Genomic DNA, 17,768 nt, shown 5'->3' with positions numbered 1-17,768 from the left:
CCAAACTGTGAAATAACACAGATCAGAAAAAACACACGAGAAAGAAAGAAAATATGGATATAAAGATTAAGCTGAAACCCTCTTTGTGTTTCTGGGAAATCCAGCTAAGTCTGCTCCAAACCTGAGCAACTGAAACTGCAAAGGGAAATGTGACACTTTGTAAAAATGTGTCTCGGAGGCAGGTGAGGATAGAAGGTCTCAGAACAGATGGGGGTGGTGGTAGGGAGGAACACCTTAGCTTTTCCAAGCTTCAATTTTCTTATACTAAAAGTGGGCAAAACTGCTTCTCCTTGACATATTGGCATAATACAATTTTAGTGTTTGTTTGAAACCATCTTTAAGCGTCTTGGAAGTGGAGTTGGCATAGACAGATGACATCATTCAACATATTGCTATTCTTAACTTGAAATACCATTTGTAATTTTTAGACATTCTTTGGTGACAGGTTTATTATAAGTGATAAGAAAAAACCTAACACACACAAAATTTAACAGAAGGATGTATATATACATATATAAGGATATATATATATATTATATATAAATTTAACAGAAACGATCATTTAGCTTTTCATCATTATTCACGTGCAAAGAAAAACATCTGCAAACTGACTGTGAACAAGCCAAAGGGCTATTTTCACAATGTCACAAACACAAGTGTGTCATTCATAAGTCAGGCTCTGAGCTGGAGTCACAGACCTCTTACCAGTGCCTAAATGTCCACGTGGTGCCTGATGCTTTTTGAGAATCTGTTTTGCCACACATTTCATTCAGATAGGTTCATAATTTTTATCACTGAGATGCGTTTGCCTAATGCTTGAAAAAACATACTATGAGACAATAACAATAAAATTCTCAAGCATACTCAGCAACAAACATTCATTTTCTGAAATAAAAAATGAGTCTTATATTCGCAAATCCCACAGCTTGGAAATGTATATGATACACAACATTTAACCTGTCAGCAGCCTCATTAGTGTCAATGAGTAGGAACTGGCAATCAGTAGATGGTGTGCTCTGTATGTGTTTACGCTTTAAAATGTTTCTCAAATAGCTGTGCTACAGAGGTTGATATAAAATGGACAAATGAATTTCAGTTTAAATTTTACGGTCTACTTAAAAATATTTTGAGGAATTCTATTTCTCAACTGATCATTTATAGGTAACAGAGTCAATATCCAATTAATAACGATAATAACAATAATAAAGACTGAGTGGGTAAAAAAAATGATCTAAATTTCAATCATACCAAAATGTAAATTATCAAGAAAACATCCAGAAAGACTAATGTATATTTGATGATCAAGAGCCCTAAGATATATATTTGTATGGTGCCAGTCTTCAGTGTCCATATAGTTATTAAGATATTTTTATAAACTGTAAGAAATATGTGAGCTATTTCAAGACATAATTCTGAAAAACAGACTTCCATGTACGAAGCCAATTTAGGAAGAAAACAACATAAACAATAGTAACTTGTGTGCTCAAGTGAAGCATCTTTTTAATTTTGAGTAATGAAGATGTCAAGCCAAATGCTAGAGTAGTTTAACTTAATTAGGTGGCCTATTTTTCCAGGCATCCTTTCATTTCCCATTGAAAACTCAGCTTGTATGCAAGGCAACAAGAGCAATTTCGTCTGTAATGAATACCTCCGGGACTGCACAGAGTAATCATTTGAATGCTACACTGAAGACTGGTTTGAGTAACTAGTTTGGGCTTGTTAAGATGCCAGACTTTGTTGGACTAACTAGATTACTCAAAGCCTGGCAGCTCTGCTTTTTTATTGGGTGAATGGTCAAAAAGTCAAGTTGACCTTACTCCTGAAATTTATGCCAAAAGGAACCAATCTAAAAGTAATTGGTCTAATTTATGGTTCAAATTTATGTCACAATCATGGAAATTTTATGGCCTATAGTCAAGAGATTATTTTTTTTTTCGAAAGTGTTTTAAAAACATTGTACCTTCTAGGTCCTGCTGTTATACCTCATTTACACTCTACCTAACTTTGGGAATTTTCTCATTAGGAAAACATGTAACTAAAATATAGATATAATTATTAATATGTTTGAAAAATCTCAAAGTACTATAATTCTAACAGTATATTTAAGAGAATACTGTACAAAAAAGAAGCTGGAAAGTCCTGTTGGTTCTGTTGCCATTGTACCGCCTATGCCAAACTGCAATATGATCTTATTGTAAGGATAACTACCTGCTATTATCTAGTTTGTTATCACATTAATTCTTTGAGTCTTGGATTTGAAATAATTCTCTGAGGAGACAGGAATGCAGGTGTCTTTTGTTAATGCTGAGGTGTGTTGACATCAAGGTGGAGGGGTGCTCCTGGAATGGAATGGGCAAGGCCAGATTTTGCTATGTGTCTGTACAGCAGGGCTGAAAATCATTGCAAGTAGAAGACCCAAAGAACTCATGTGATTAAAACACGTACACAAATTGTTCCTTCATCTTTCAAGAAATAATGTTGCATACTTGTGTCAGGCATCATCTAAGCACAGGAGACCCGGAGAGAAAGAAGACTGAGTCCTACCACAGTCAGGCAAATACGTGGCACAGTAACTCCAACCAGAGGCTGGAGGGGTTTGGGGAGGTGTGAGTTGGGGAAGAAAAATGGATCGTTCAGCAACAGTGAAAAAGACGGAAAGGTGGAAGTAAGACGAGCTGAGTTAAAGAGAACCTGGAAGGTTGTCCAGAAATCAGGCAGTAATTGCACAGAAGGAAAAGCGGAGACAGTCAAGAGTGACGCAGAGAAGTAGAATCACCACTATCTGGGATTAACAGGGCTGAGTGTACATGGGAGACTCTCCAAGTTTCTGTCTGGGTGACTGGGTGGGTGGTGTTAACTCTCACGACTACAGGCAATACAGGAAAAAACGAAGTTTGGGAGGTGAGGGAGTGGGCTGGAGGTGATGAATTTCGATCTGACGAGTGGATATGTTGAGTCTGAGCTGTTAGGGGCAGGTGCCAGGGGGTTAGAAATCAAACCTGAAACTCACATGAGCGCTACCCCAAATGTACAGACCTCTTCAGCCTTTCCACTCAGCATGGATGATGTGAGACTTATGCTAAATGCTTAGTTGTAAGAAACAAGGAAAAAAAAAATTGCAGTATTTTATCACTGTTATATTTAATCTTGAGACTTGAGGACCATGTAAGAGAGACAATTCCAGTGGGGGAAGAGAAAAGAAGCAGAGAGAAAACTGATCACAACCTGAAAATAATCTAAAATAGGATTCAAGTCAAGACATTTGGTGCTTTAGAGTTTACTATGATGCTCAGAATTAACAACAAAAATTAGTCCAAGCTTAAAGGATAACTGTTCACCGAAGGAAGGAAGAGAAGAAGAAGAAGAAGAAAGGAGGAAGGGAAGGTGGGAAGGAATGAAGGAAGCAAAGAAGTAGGGAGGGAAAACAAAGAAATGGTTTATCAGAGTCCAGGCTAAGATCAAAGAGGAAGTGATTTGCTGAAAACATGGTTCAATCAAGTAACTGAAGCTTCTCCATGAACTGACACTAGAAAATCCTCTTTATTTTATTTTTGTCTTTTGTCTTTTTAGGGCTGCACCCTCAGCACATGGAGGTTCCCAGGCCAGCGGTCTAATCGGAGCTGTGGCTGCCGGCCTACGCCACAGCCACAGCAACGCCAAGTCCTTAACCCACTGAGTGAGGCCAGGGATCGAACCCGCAACCTCATGGTTTCTACTTGGATTTGTTTCCGCTGTGCCACGACGGGAACTCCTAGAAAAATCTTCTGATGACCCGCCAGTGCCAGTGATTATTTCTTGTATATTAAACAAACAAACGAACAAACAAACAAACACAGAGCCTCTCAACCTTTTCCACCCAGTACCTGAACTGAGGTACACATGAGCACTTAAGTGTTCAGACATTCAGGGAACCGGTAAAGAATACTGCCCATGTGTGGAAGCACAGAATGAATAGGCACTACTGGCCCCTTAGCCAGGGTCTAGAAACCCACAAAGAAATTTTGCCTTGCATGGTTCAAATTCTACCCAGAGTTAAGAAAAAATTGAATGATATTTAAAGTACAAAGTGGCCAGCACACTTAGAACCATGATAGGAAAAAAATAGTCAATACTCTAAGAGTGAAGCCAAGGAGAAGTAGAAATGTCATGGTTTTTATCATACAGACATCAGGCTTATTATAGGGCATTATATCAATGTAAAAGCTGCCTATAAATTATAAAATTATATGCAAAAAAATTTTGAGGATTTGTATACACTAGCTTAAGCAGTATGGATTCATGCAGCAGATAGTGCCAGAGGGTCCTTTGGGACTGCCTAAAAGAATACCATTAATTTTTACAGTGTTACTTCCATTTCTGGAGCCATTCCAGCACTGGCTTTCTATAAAAATCATTTCAGGTTTAGAATTATGCTATTTGCTTGTAGCAACATCACAGGAGCAGTAGTGCACCATATGCTGCTACTTAGCAACTTAGTCTATAAGTCCCAAAGCATGTACTGATTTGAAAATTGAACAGGAATTATAATTGTTGAATGATACTAAGAGGCAAGTTGTATTGGATTACTAAACTATGCAGATGTTTGATGTTATGTAGCAAAAGGAACAAAGGTATTTTTTTTCCCTGCAGGATGACTAAAATCTTATTTATAGTTGCCGAAAGGGATACATTGATTAAAATTTCCTAAAAGAATACCAGGTAATGAATTCTTAAACACACTATAATACAGTAAACAAAAGGAAAGTTAAGAGTAAAATTTAGCTAAGGCCATTCAACTTACGTAATTTTTGAAGCTTATTCCCCGCCAGGGTATGTATCATCTTACATTAGTCAAATTTTTTTAAACAGCACATTGCGAAAACATTTTCATATACGCTACATTATTAAAAACTAGTTTGCTTCTGGCACACAAACCTGTCATATCTTTACAAAGCACATAAAAGTATTTGGAGTTCTTTGCTCCTTCATAAATTATTACTGGTATTTAAAATATTCTTGGTAACTCTTGACTGAAATACTATGAAAAATGTTAGTTGTTTAATTTTAGTCAGCACTTAATATTATCCATTGCACTTGAATTTAAAAATCTAAGGAGCCAAGTTGTTATGATGCATATGCTTTGAATTTGCAATCCTTTATCCCAAAGTCTTTGAGAGGGACATAATGATTCTCTGAAAGGGAGCTGCTGGCTTTATAACAGCAATCATTTATTGACTTTGTGTTTCTACTGTTTCAAACAAATTCAATTAGCCCTTACACTTCAAAACCCTAAAGGCACCAAAGAGATGATACCGGGTTGCTTTAATCTAATAGTAATACTAAACTTGTCAGTACAGTTTTGGGATTGATGGTTAGAAGAAAATTAATAGTAACATTTTTCATTTTTTAATCAAACAGTCCAACTCAGAACTTGGATCTTGGAGGCTACTTAGCTGAATGAATTCAAGCTGAATGAATGGAAGGAGATACAGTCCGGATCTTTGAACTTAATGATGACCTCTCATCTGAACAATACAGTATAGTTTCCAGAATGTCTGCCAAGGAAGGTAGTGATCAGAATGACTCCTAAATGCAAAGTTCACGGAGAGGCACTCCTGCCTCTGTTTTGAGTTAAGCCTAAGACATTCTGTTCTTAGAGAAATTTCAAAGCCCCAGAGAGTGCACCGCTGACATATACATTAGATTTAATTCACTGACAACCACCATGAAGAAAAAGAGTCTTATTTTTGTTCCCTCTTCCTCCACTCCTCCTAGTTATCAAATCTACTCGGGCAGATAAGTAGGCACTGAAAACAAGTTTTTTAATGTTTGAGTTTAAAGCCATAGTTACTGACACATGAAACTCCAAGTTACTATGGTTTAATTCTCCTAGAAAAAAAAATATACTCAAGTCCACAAAACGCTCTTGTGAACGCTCCCTCACTTCCACTTATTCATTTATTTATTTTTGCTTACAATGTCCTTACATATTATAGTATATGGCACCCTAGGGTAATTACCATTTTGCTTCAAATGCCTTCTCTGCATCAAAGGGCCCGGTCTTAAGTATCTAAAAATAAATAGTCAAGCATTTACTTTTATAAATGTTACCATTTACATTTTCACTGGACTGTTGTTGTCACTTCTCATGATTAAATACCTCGTCAACCATTCCCAGTGAAATGGATACAAACATGCCTTTCAAAGGTTTCCATCATATCATACATTTTGGCTTGAAAGCAGCCATGCAGCACTCACTGGCCACGTGATTTTGGTGATCAGTGTAACATTTCATTGAAAACTGCCCCAATGGTTGATAACCAAGGCTATTTGTGACTTGTGTAGCTTATAATGATTAACTCATCTATAGTCAGAAGCTCCAATAACCTGCACCTGTAAAGACTTTATTTCCTAAAGGTAAAACAACTGTTTAGGAAAGATCATGCTGGCAAAACAGCTGCTTGCCGTTCTGGAGAGGAAACAAGGTATTATCTTTCAACAAATGCCAACTCCGGTGTTTTATCAGCTCGATCTCATTAACTGGAAACAAGGCTTAAATGCTTTGTTTATAAATTATGATTATTCCTGATTGCGGCAGTTACTGATAGTGCTACTCATTTGCAATGCAACTCTTTGAATTTGTTTAATTACAATTTGAAACAAGGCAGAGAAGATTAATTAACCCACCTGGCTGGCTGGCACATAGTCCTGGCTCGGCTCTGTCATGCTCATATACATGTTCTCACCGTCAAACTGCGAATGAAATAACAGTAAACATTCAGCAATCTTGACTGCGTGCATGTTTGTTGTTGTTGTTGTTGGTTTCACCATCAAACTGGAAAACAGTAGCCATAAAAAAATACTGTGGTTGGAAATATGGAAAATCTGTCACAGTGAGAGAGCCACATCTATTCTTTGATGTTTCTGTTATCTTTCCTGACCCTGGATGTCAGTGATTTTGAGTAATTAGTGCTCTAGTAATTACAGCAAGCAAGCAAGAAATGAATGGTTTCCTTTCATCTGCAATCTGTTTTAAAACAAAATGGCTCATTTTGCGTACCATGTATACATACTGCAGTTCAGCTGTAATGAAATATTAAATGGATGGCATGGTTTCTGAAAGAAAAGGATAATGGAAAATTTACTAAGGCACAGCTCAATGCATTGAGTTTGGCTCTCAAAAATGAAAAAGTGCAGAGTTCTCCTAAGAGACTAAAACTGGTTTCATCACAGTAGCATTATGATTAAGAAATTCTAACTTTATAATATTTGAAAAGAGCATGTGCCACTTCAAGCATGGCTAAGAATAATAACAATAGATAACAATACAAATATACAGGCTCCGTGATTAAATTTTCCTCTCCAAAGTTTTGCAAAGACATAGAATTAATGTAAAGTATTACAAATGCATAGAAATCCATATACAAATTTACAAGCTAGAAACAAGCTGGGAGGAGGAAATTCACAGGGGTAGGAGTGCAGAACTGTTGAACAGTTCAAGCAACAACAGCAATAACAACATCAACAACATACTTTGCATTATTTGGGTTTCTGAAAGCAGTAATCACTCCATTCAGACTTAATCCTCAGCTATCTTTAGTCACTTGATAAATAGGCAAAGCATTTCCCTTTCAGTTACAGGAAGATTTTTCCCAAGAAAATAATAAAATGGACTAATACAGCCAGCTTCAAAGAGCTGAGTCTGAATATACTTTCATTGCCAAACTAATTTCAGATGTGGGAACTTGAAAATCTGAAAAGTTACTTTTCAAGACAGAATAGTGTTGTAGATGGAGGTACAAGTACACAGTACTATGGACAGACATTATACACCATCAAAAAATTTGTGTTTAGACATGGCATTCCACCACCCTGAGCTGCTAGCATCAGAGGGCCGTACAAACACTACAGCTTTGGAACTGGCTCTGAACAGCAGCAGTGGGTGCCCTGAAGATTCGTATAAACATGAGCTGCAATGTAAAGACCTCCCTAAGGACACTGAAGTACTCATCAAGTTCAAAGAACCAAAGGATCCCTCAAAGAGCATCCTGCAAACAGATTTCATGTTACGTGAACAAACTTAACAGATCTGAAGTTACTTACTGAATGATGTGGTTGTTAGGACAAGTAAGAGATAACACACTCAGAAAAGAATAGCTGGACATTTTGGCTGTTCTGTCATCTGGCTTAGGAGGCCTGAGTCCAGGTGACTTACCCAAGGGTGCTTTTCCATCAGTCAGGTGAATACCTTCAACCCAAAGACAGTCTAGCCCCAATGCGATCCGCCTGTTACTCCTGCCAGCTCAAAACCTAACAAAGAGCATCATTTACCATTTCTCCACCCCCACCCACTGTTGGTTTGTTTATAAATGTTTTTAATCTTAAGATGCCAAAGAACCATTTAAAATATGGACAGTTTCTCTGACTATAGCAAACTGAACTGAACAGAAGTAGTGAACTGAATCAAATACTCCACTGCCTGTGCAGATTCTATAAATGTGTTACTTTCTATTTCATCTTCTCTTACTCATTTTCTAAATCTGGTGTCATTTTCAAGCCAACTAAGGCTTTGAAGTTTTGGTTTTAGTCTATTCAAAGTGTATGATAATTGAGTATACTCAATGTTACTGCTCCTAAGGACTCCTTCCTCAAAAAGTACCAATACTTAAGCAATATTGAGCCAAGGCTGAAACAGCATTTTGAAGAAAAGTTATGTGGCTATCGGAAAACAAACAAACAAACAAACAAACAATTTTTAAAGTACATTCTATGTACCTGAAATATACCTGTATCTTCACATGTATTAAATTATATGTATTAATTGATTTAATGTTCACAAGAAACAAGAGTTAGTGCCTACAAAGGCACAGAGAATTAAAGTTAGATGCTCAAAGTTATACAGCTCCTAAAAAATTCAACGCCAGGAAGTCTGGCTTTCTAACACATGCACGTAATCCCCAGAACATGCATACATATATTCTGAATTATAATGATAAGTTAGCTATCAGTTCTGAAAATAATGTCAATATAGCATCAAAGCAGAGTGATGACAGTATCTCACTGATGTTATACAGAATTTCTATGGAATTGTGAGGCTTTCAAAAAAGCAAGTCCCAGTGAGCTGCCAATTTAGTAATCAGGCTGGCAGAATACCCCTGGATGCTTTATAATTAAGCCTTAAAAGACTAGGAGGTGGTTTGATGGTTGATTTTATGTGTCAACTTGTCTGGGCCTTAGATGTCCTGATATTTGGTCAAATATTAATATGGGTGTGTCTGTGAGGGTGTTTTTGGACAAAATTGACATTTGAATTGGTAAAATGAATAAAGCAGACTGCTCTGCCTATTGTAAGTAGGCCTTATCCAATCAGCCAAAGGCGTGGATAGAACACAAACGCTGATGCTCCTGAGAGGAAAAGGGACTCCTCCTGCCGATTGCTGGACCTGGGATACTGTTTTCCGGCCTCTAGACTCCAACTGAAACATGAGCTCTTTCTTTTGGGTCTCAAGCCTACTAGCTTTTTTGGACTAGCCTATACCATTTATTATTGTTTGAATATTTTTTATAAAGAAAACAAACAAAACTTCCAACTATAGATCTTGGGACTTCTCAGCCTTCATAATCAGAGCCAATTCCTTATAAGAAATCACTCTCTCTATCCAAACACCCCCCGCCCCACACACACCCCCCTCCTGTTTCCCTGATGAACTCTATACAGGTGGCTTCTTCTACTACTACCAAGCTATTCGCAACTCATCTGAAAGCTTCTTTCCAAGGACCTGTAATGGAGAGATACCTAAAAAGATGACCTCTACCTCATGCTACTGCCTGCTTTGTAGGGGGGCAGCGGCCACAGTGATTTTGCTATGAGAGTCTCTAGCCTAACCATGCCCACTCCCCTGTGTCCTGGTGCATGTGAAATTCATCCACACCTCTTAGTCCAGACTGCCTTCCCTCCCTTCTACTTGTTGAACTGTTTCCTACGCCCTCCAGCTCCGCTCAGTCAGGGCTGCTCTGTCTCCAGCCTCTGATCCCCCACCGCCCCCAGGTAGCCCTCTGGTTCCAGGCAGGTTTTGTTGTTAAGGGACTAAGTCATTGGGCACTGAGGTCCCAGAAGAGAGGACACATCTTGGTTACCCTTAGTGTTGGTATAGCTTAGGGCCAGTCCTCAGGAAACACCTAATTAACAAAAATTAAATAATATGTGCTTGATTAAACAGATTACCTTCCTAGAGAAGGTGGTGACTTAAAACGATAGTTTGAAGGCTTCTGAAAGGGGATAATTCACAGTCTTACACTGGATTAAAATTGGTTGCTACCGGAGCAGAAGCCCTCAAAAAGAAAAAAAAAAAAAAAAAAAAAAAAAAGTACAGAAATAGGATCCCATATTTAAATGCTGAAATCTTCAAGATTTAATTTAATTAAAAAAATGTAGACTGCCCAAGAATGAAGAGACCTGCCTATAAATTAACTTATGCCCTCTTTTTGAAGAATTTTGAGTGGCCAAAGACATATTTGTCAAAGCAGGCCTGGTCATTCCCCTTGTCTTTGGATAAACTCTTGAACCCGGGAGAAAAAGCAGCCAAGATCCTGGAGTCCTATCCCCTCCCCCCATCAGGTTAAAGCCATCCTTGACATTTTTACAGCTCCACCCAACCACACCCTGTCCAAGAGCTGTTCCCAGGGATCTCAACAGACCTCCTGCTGATGCAACGTTCTTATAATGCATCCTGTGAGCCAGTGTGTTGAGTGTATGCCCAGTTGTTATCTGAAGAAGAATTAGAATGCACAGAGTCCTAGAATTTTAGCCTTGGAGGTCCCTGAAGGCATCCTGTCTGAACTCCTCATGTTATGATTGAAGAAATAGACTTTTTACTGGTCATGCACTCCATCTGGGAATAGAATTGAGGTCTAGATTCCTAGAAGAGTTTTCCACTATGACACACTGCTTTATACTCCATCACCCATAAAAAATGAGGGATTAGATTTACAATGATTTGTGTGGTATGTCTGCATATGCCATCGTCTAAAAGGCACAGTATTTGCATTTTTATATTAATGACCCCAGTTCGCATCACCTAGTTGAACCTTATTTATAATAGTTATAACATTATTTTACTAAAAACAACGAACTGAATACTCCTTAAATTTGTTTGTCATAATTATTATTCTTAGAAGTCAACTGATTTTAGGCACTGTAACTTCTGAAACATATCTAAGCATCCTAGGACTTTAATTTCCACGTATTCTCAATTTAAAACCTGAAGCAAAATTTGAAGGAGTAAATAGGCTGACTTATTTAAATCTAAATGTAAATGGCATCAACTCAGGATTAGTCTTTCTGACCAAGTGCTTTATACTCTTTCTCGTGTTTTTATTTCAAAGCACCAGGGGATGCAATCACATGAAAAGTCATTTATAATCTTCTACTACAGTTTTTTAAAAATTGTTTTCAGAGGATATTAACCAAACCCATAATCCCACAGAGCTTTTCAAACTAGGTAGTTATTATTTCTTCTATTTAAAAACTGAAAGCAGACATCCAGCACTGTATGAATACAGTAAATGATGGGCAAAAACGGGCAATATTAGGCTCTGAAAACCGCTAACACAAGAAAAATCAAAGATAGAATGTGAAGTATAAATCAATCATTGGTGCTGCTATAGGTTTTAGGAAATGGGATCTTTTTAGGGAAACCATTAAAAGAAAACCAGAAAACTGCTTCTGGAGGAGGGGGAGGAGGACCTCGCGGGACTCATGAAACAGTACCTCATTGTATCTCCTGTAAGAGGGAAAACCTTACAGTTCTGGGTGTTTTCTGAAGGAATACTGGATATCTTTTTTTAAGGAGCTAAAAATGGAAATGTTTATAACAGGGAGTTAATTTGATATTTCTTAGAAGATAATAAATCATTACGAAACAGTAATAGCCTTAAAATAAAATATCCATTTTGTATTGCTTGGCTCAATGTAAGATTAGAAGTTATCTTTTTTTTTTTTTTTTTTTTTCTGTAGTGAAAGGAATATCTTAAGTTTGGCCAATGAAGGCAAAGACTTTTGCTGCTTCATGTAGAGCAAAGTATTCTGAAAGCTACAGCCTAATGTAAGAGTGGTGATGGGCGCTGAGCACAGCTGTCACCACTGTTCACATGCAGAGTAACGGGTAGCCAATAAAAATACAGCAAGGTATTTGCTCCTAGCTTGCTACGTATCCTCCATTCTCAAGGAACAAGGTCAGGAGACACTGGAGAGGGAGCATGTGCTTGTTTATCTTCCAGCTTCCAGTCTGACTGTGGAAATGTGAGATGGTCTAAGGCAGTCTGCCTCCACACGTTGCCAGACTGAATGAAACTGGTACTGGGCATGGGGACCAGCAAGGGGGTCCAGGAAAGTGGCTCTCACTCACTGAAAGGAGACCAGCAGAGCACAGCCCGTCAACACCCAGAGAAAAGGAAACAACTACTGTGGGTGCTTTGAAACGATGTGCATTCAACCTGGGAGCAAGCAGAGCTGAACTGGGAAAGAGAAACCACTCTCTGGGTTGGCTCCTGTCACTTGAACTTGAGTAGTAAACACTCTGCTGCTGATCTGAATGGCATGGAGAAGAAATATGACCTGAGCACAGAGTGGCTGCTTGAAGACTTGGCCACTGGAGGGGGAGAGAGAGAAAGAATAGTGTCCCCACAAGTACACTGTACCCACCACTTAGAATCTGGGAACTGAATTTATATTCTCATCTTTGTCCTAGTGATATATTTGTCTGGGGAAGAACTGTACACCATAGTTCTGTCATTAACTTCAATAACTAAGGCTTTCTATGACAGTGCTCTGCATGTATCTTGATCCTGTCCCGGTAAATGCTGTCCTACCCCAAGTCCCAGTGGCATGATTTGCATCCTAGCAGTAGTGTCCCTCTGCTGATAAAGGTATGGCTACATTGCAATGTTTGCTTGCCTTTTAAACAACTCTCTAAACTCATTAACTCAAATGCACTCTGTATTATTTGAAGTAGTCACGCTTAGAAGAGTAATACTTAATGGCCCCACACTTCAGACAATGATGCCCTCGTGGTTCGAACCAGTTTTAACATTTGCAGGCACTTTCTAACCCACTGAATACATTAAGCCATTTAATTTTTGTAACAGTCTTGTGATATGATGACTACTATTACTCCCATCTTACAGAACTGAGACACAGAGGAGTTAAGTAACCTGTCTCTGATGGGTCCAATCACACGTTCCCCACGTCTGTTCAGCCTGCCTGACCTTCAGGCCTTGACTACTGGCCTTTAAAAGAAAAAATTTTTTATTATAGTTGATTTACAATGTTCTGTCAATTTCTGCTACACAGCAAAATGACCCAGTTATACATATACATGCATTCTTTTTTTCACATTTTTCCCCATTATGTTCCATCACAAGTGAATGGATATAGTTCCCTGTGCTATATACAGCAGGATCTCACTGCTTATCCACTCCACACCACTGGTTCCCATGGTGATAGCCCCAGACCCACTATTTCTGCTGCCATCACAGCTACAGTTAGAGGGGCCCCAAGCACAGCACCAATTTACATCAAGAGGCTCTATCATCCTCAGAGGCTCTGCCATCCTTAGAGGCTGTGCAGCAGGGCTGGGAACACACCCCTAAGAGTGTGGGAGGAATACGGCCAACGGAGAGGACTGGCCCACAGACTTCCTGTGGCCTCTCTAGAGAAGTTTCTTATGCCTAACAAGCAGCGATGACCTGCTGCAGGGCCATGGCAGCTTGGAGATGTGGCTCTCCCTGCCTCCCCATGGTGGTCCTCCTCCTCCTGATGCGCCCCCCTGGATTCCCTGGGCTTTCAACACAGACTCTCCTTTTGGAGGCACCTGGAACAAGAGGACACCCAGTGAGTGAGTGGCCCAAGGTTAGTCAAGTGACAGGTCTCCACTGCAATGCTGCATTTCATCCTGTCTTTATTATGCTTTCGTTAAATTATTAAGGGGCATCAATTCTATTTTAAATTCCTATGCAGAGACAAACAAATTTATGAAACAGTAATAAATAGAACAAAGGTTTTCTGATATCATTAAAAGATCATTTTCTTTGAAAGAAAAATATGCAGGCTTTAAGAAAACTTCATTAACCCCAAATTCCCAATCACAAAGAAATCCATTTTCACTATACATTATTTAAGAAAGAAAAGAACGCCTGGATAAAAGCTAACTATCACTCCAAATCCATTCTGCTGCATTTAATGGAAATAACCAAATCAAAACATATTTGACATATGACACTGGTTTTTACTAAAAGGCCTCTACGAGGTGTCTGATATCAGAAAATCAGGAGCAATGATTTCCGATTCCATGAAGGAGTCTTGTTTTTGAAATGAATTTCCAAGTAATTATAAATTTCTATAAAGCAAACAGCTTTAAAACTATACTACGTAGTGGAAACTCAGTGTCATTTCAAACAATTGCTCAGAACATTCCTCTGACTTGTCACGTTGTAGACAAATTTTTCTGAATCCATCCACTAAGAGAACAATTTGAGAAGTACACTCAAACTTGCTGGCCAATCCTTACCTAAGCTCACTATTTCCACATCATATCAGCTCTCACCTCATTTACCACAGTCCCTAAATCCTGCACAGATGTGGAATGAAAAGAATGAAAGTCATTACTCTGGGGGGTTGGTACTGATTTCTAGTATTCCTTTTTAAGCACAGTGAGCATTTTTCAGTATCTGACACACAGAGAAAAAGGTGAGGGTATTTTTCACACAGTCTGGTCTGGAAGACCGTGCTCTGCTCTGGCAGCCTCAGAACAAGAAAAACCTGAGAGACCAGAAGTTCAGAGCTTTGAGGAGGTTCTGAGACTTGAATGACAGCAGTAGAAAAAGATTAACAGAGAAGTTAATCTTTTGACTGGTTAGGTGACAATTAAGTGGGATGAAAACTTTTAAAAAAGAGGTGAAGACATATAATTATTGAATAAATTTGAGATTAAAAGTAGCAGTACCAAATAAAAATAAAAATAGGAAGGTACAGAATTATTAAGATGGAGATTCTCACTTCCCTATTATTACTACTCAGAAAATAACACTGAGACTAAATATGGCAACGATGTTACAGAAATAGACTTCTGGTCATTACAATCTCCTAATGGTAGGACAGGTGTTGAAATATATTTTGGTATATTCAGGGCAAACGTGATCAATTCGAAATATAAGAAGTTCAGCTTAGATCTACTTCATTTCCTTTCTGTCATGACATATGACATTTATTTATTTCGTGTTCCAGAGAGTTTCTATTTTTGGAATGAAAACATAATGACATTTTAAAGAAATGGATTAATCTTTCAAGTCACTGAGTATAAATCTGTCCATTAGTAAAGGAAACAAAACTCTTATGGTGTGTATCTTTCACTTTAGTGAACTTGAGAAGTCAATCAATCCTTTTGTTATATCAAAAAGAGTATAATTCTTGAACTTTCTTTGAGATCTGCAAATGCTATACAGTTATATTTATTTCTACAACACCTTCTTTGATATTTAACCTATGGTCCCATGTAACTTTTCCTGGTGACTTATTCACATTTGTATTAAGATAATGGTATAATTTTCCTTGCTTAACTTAAGGATTCAAGCATAAGATGTGCTCTTACCAAGGCACATTCACTACATGTATTTAAAGAGTTTCAAGTCCAAAGTCTCTTTTATTGTCTTTATGTTTACAAAAGTTCTAACAACTCCCCCAGAGCATTGTCCCAGTCTCATTTGAATGTTTTTCGTAGCATTCTCCCAAACACTTCATCCTCTCTTTGGACAGCATCCTTTTTATAGCATGACATGGTGCCAGAAACATGTCAGATCTGCAACAGGAAGTCTTGTTGCTAGAAACTGCATGCCTGTTTCCACTCAAAGAGTTATTTATATTGCATGGCAAGGATTGACTGGTTTCCTTTGTTTTACTTTCTGGGATAGCGTCATACGATGATGCCCTTTTGCTGAAAAAATGAGAGAATACCACCACCCAGGACTATTAGGGTGAAGCATCTAGCATGGTCTTGCTGATAGAGTAAAATGTAAGGGTAATCAACACGCTCCCAGATAAAAAAACGTGGTTATCATTCATTCATTCATTCATTCATTCAACAAATGCTCATTCTGCACTCACTGTGTGCCAGGCCACATTCCCAGTGAGAGCAGCTAACATTTATTTTACACTTACTGTGTGCCAGGAGCACACATGCATTCACTCATTCAATCCTTACACAACTCTGTGAGGTAGGCAGTATTCATATCCTTTGACCAGCAAGGACACTGAACCTCAAAGAATTAAGTCACTTGGAAGGGGTAGAGCAGAACCTCAATTCCACGTCTGTTTGAGGATAGAAACGTACTTAATGTAACAACATTTGCTACAGAGAAAGCCCTTGCAAAAGAAGAGGATCAATCAACACGAAAGTTTCAGGCATCCAAAGTGACTGTAGGATTAATGAATATCATAACAATTCAATGGCTACCAGGACAGCAGATTTCATTCTATTATTTTAATGACAATACCCACTTAATGACATGGGTATTTTCCATAAGTACTTTAGTCCACAGTCAACTCTAATGGGACCAGAGCAGTCACTAGAGGCAGAAAGTGTGTTAGGAAGACCATTGAGTTGAATATCTAGAGGGGAGTGACAACCCATCTTTGCCACACAGTAGCTGTGAACTTGGGAAGATACAGCCTCTGTGAGCCTGAATGGCTCTGTCACAGGACTGTCATGAAGAACAGGCCTAGTTGGGGAAGTGCCTGGCACAACGCACACGTCTAGCTGATTGTCAAAGCAAGTGCCTTACCTTTCTGTTTACTGCTTGATGACCTAGACAAAGGTAGACTGAGTACACTAAACTGTCCTTCTTCTCCTCCACTGCTTAAAATCCTTCAGTACTCCCTAAGGTTTTCAAGGCAAATTCCAACGTCCTTATTTAGAACACGATATCCTTCATGAGGTCAGTGAACAGCAGTGCCACTTGATCATGGCTGGTGCATACTCACACTTCTGAGAGTGAAGGGAGGTACTGGACAACAGGCATAAACTTGGACTCTCCCAGATAAGAAGTATTTTCCTATCAGAAGGTAAGCCTTCCTTGATGTCACTGATGATTTAAGGTCCCTCTCTGGGCTTCCCTAAGTTCATTACGGTATCTGGTGCCTACATCTCATTGTGCTGCCACTGTTTGGCGCTACCCCTCTCCTATGCTGGACCATGAACCAGTAGAGGGCAGGGATCATCCTATTTATTTTTCTATCTGCAGCACTTTGTATATGCCAAGTACACAGTATTTACTAAATATCATTAAATGACTAGTTAAATAAATTCAGTGCAATATTGTGATAATTCAAAGCATTTCAAGTACCTCACCGTTCTGGGATTCTGCAGTAACATTTGTTCATTTCAAATCAATTCCCATCCATGAAAATAACTGATTCCCCAGGGACCTTGGACAAAAGCTTCTGTAAACCAGATCATACTCCAATTTTCCATTTCTTTCTGTTCTATGGAAACCAAATCTTTTACAGTCACTCTAGTTTGGATAACGTAAAAAGGAGTTTACTTTATGACCATATAACCATAAGTAATATAACCATAGTGAAAACCTTCATGGTACCAAAGAGGCAAGCCCAGCTCCAATAAACAGGCTGTGTCCATGCTACTCCAGATCAAGCTAGTTTATTTTTTCATGCTGACATCAAGCTGCTGGTGAACATTTTGCTCTCTGAATCATCTACGAATCTATACCAGCAAGCT

The 17,768-nt window shown here is 38.6% G+C and overlaps 1 protein-coding gene across 4 annotated transcripts in view; it reads right to left on the bottom strand.

The window, feature by feature from the left end:
* Nucleotides 1-17,768, bottom strand: part of TOX (thymocyte selection associated high mobility group box) — a 305,173-nt gene that overhangs the window by 145,674 nt on the left and 141,731 nt on the right. For 2 of the 4 annotated variants that reach the window (XM_021089342.1, XM_021089344.1), the window contains exon 2: nt 6,667-6,732. The exons of 1 other annotated variant lie outside the window; for it this stretch is intronic. In XM_021089342.1, the coding sequence (XP_020945001.1) occupies nt 6,667-6,732 (66 nt within the window). Of the gene's footprint in view, nt 1-6,666; nt 6,733-8,194; nt 9,649-17,768 lie in introns of those variants that run through there. One more of the 4 variants, XM_005663081.3, reaches the window with a different exon arrangement.

This window comes from Sus scrofa, chromosome 4 (assembly GCF_000003025.6).
Source record: "Sus scrofa isolate TJ Tabasco breed Duroc chromosome 4, Sscrofa11.1, whole genome shotgun sequence".
Classification (NCBI taxonomy): Eukaryota; Metazoa; Chordata; class Mammalia; order Artiodactyla; family Suidae; genus Sus; species Sus scrofa.
The sequence above is the reverse complement of the archived record's forward strand: the minus strand, read 5'-3'. Positions and strand labels throughout refer to the sequence as shown.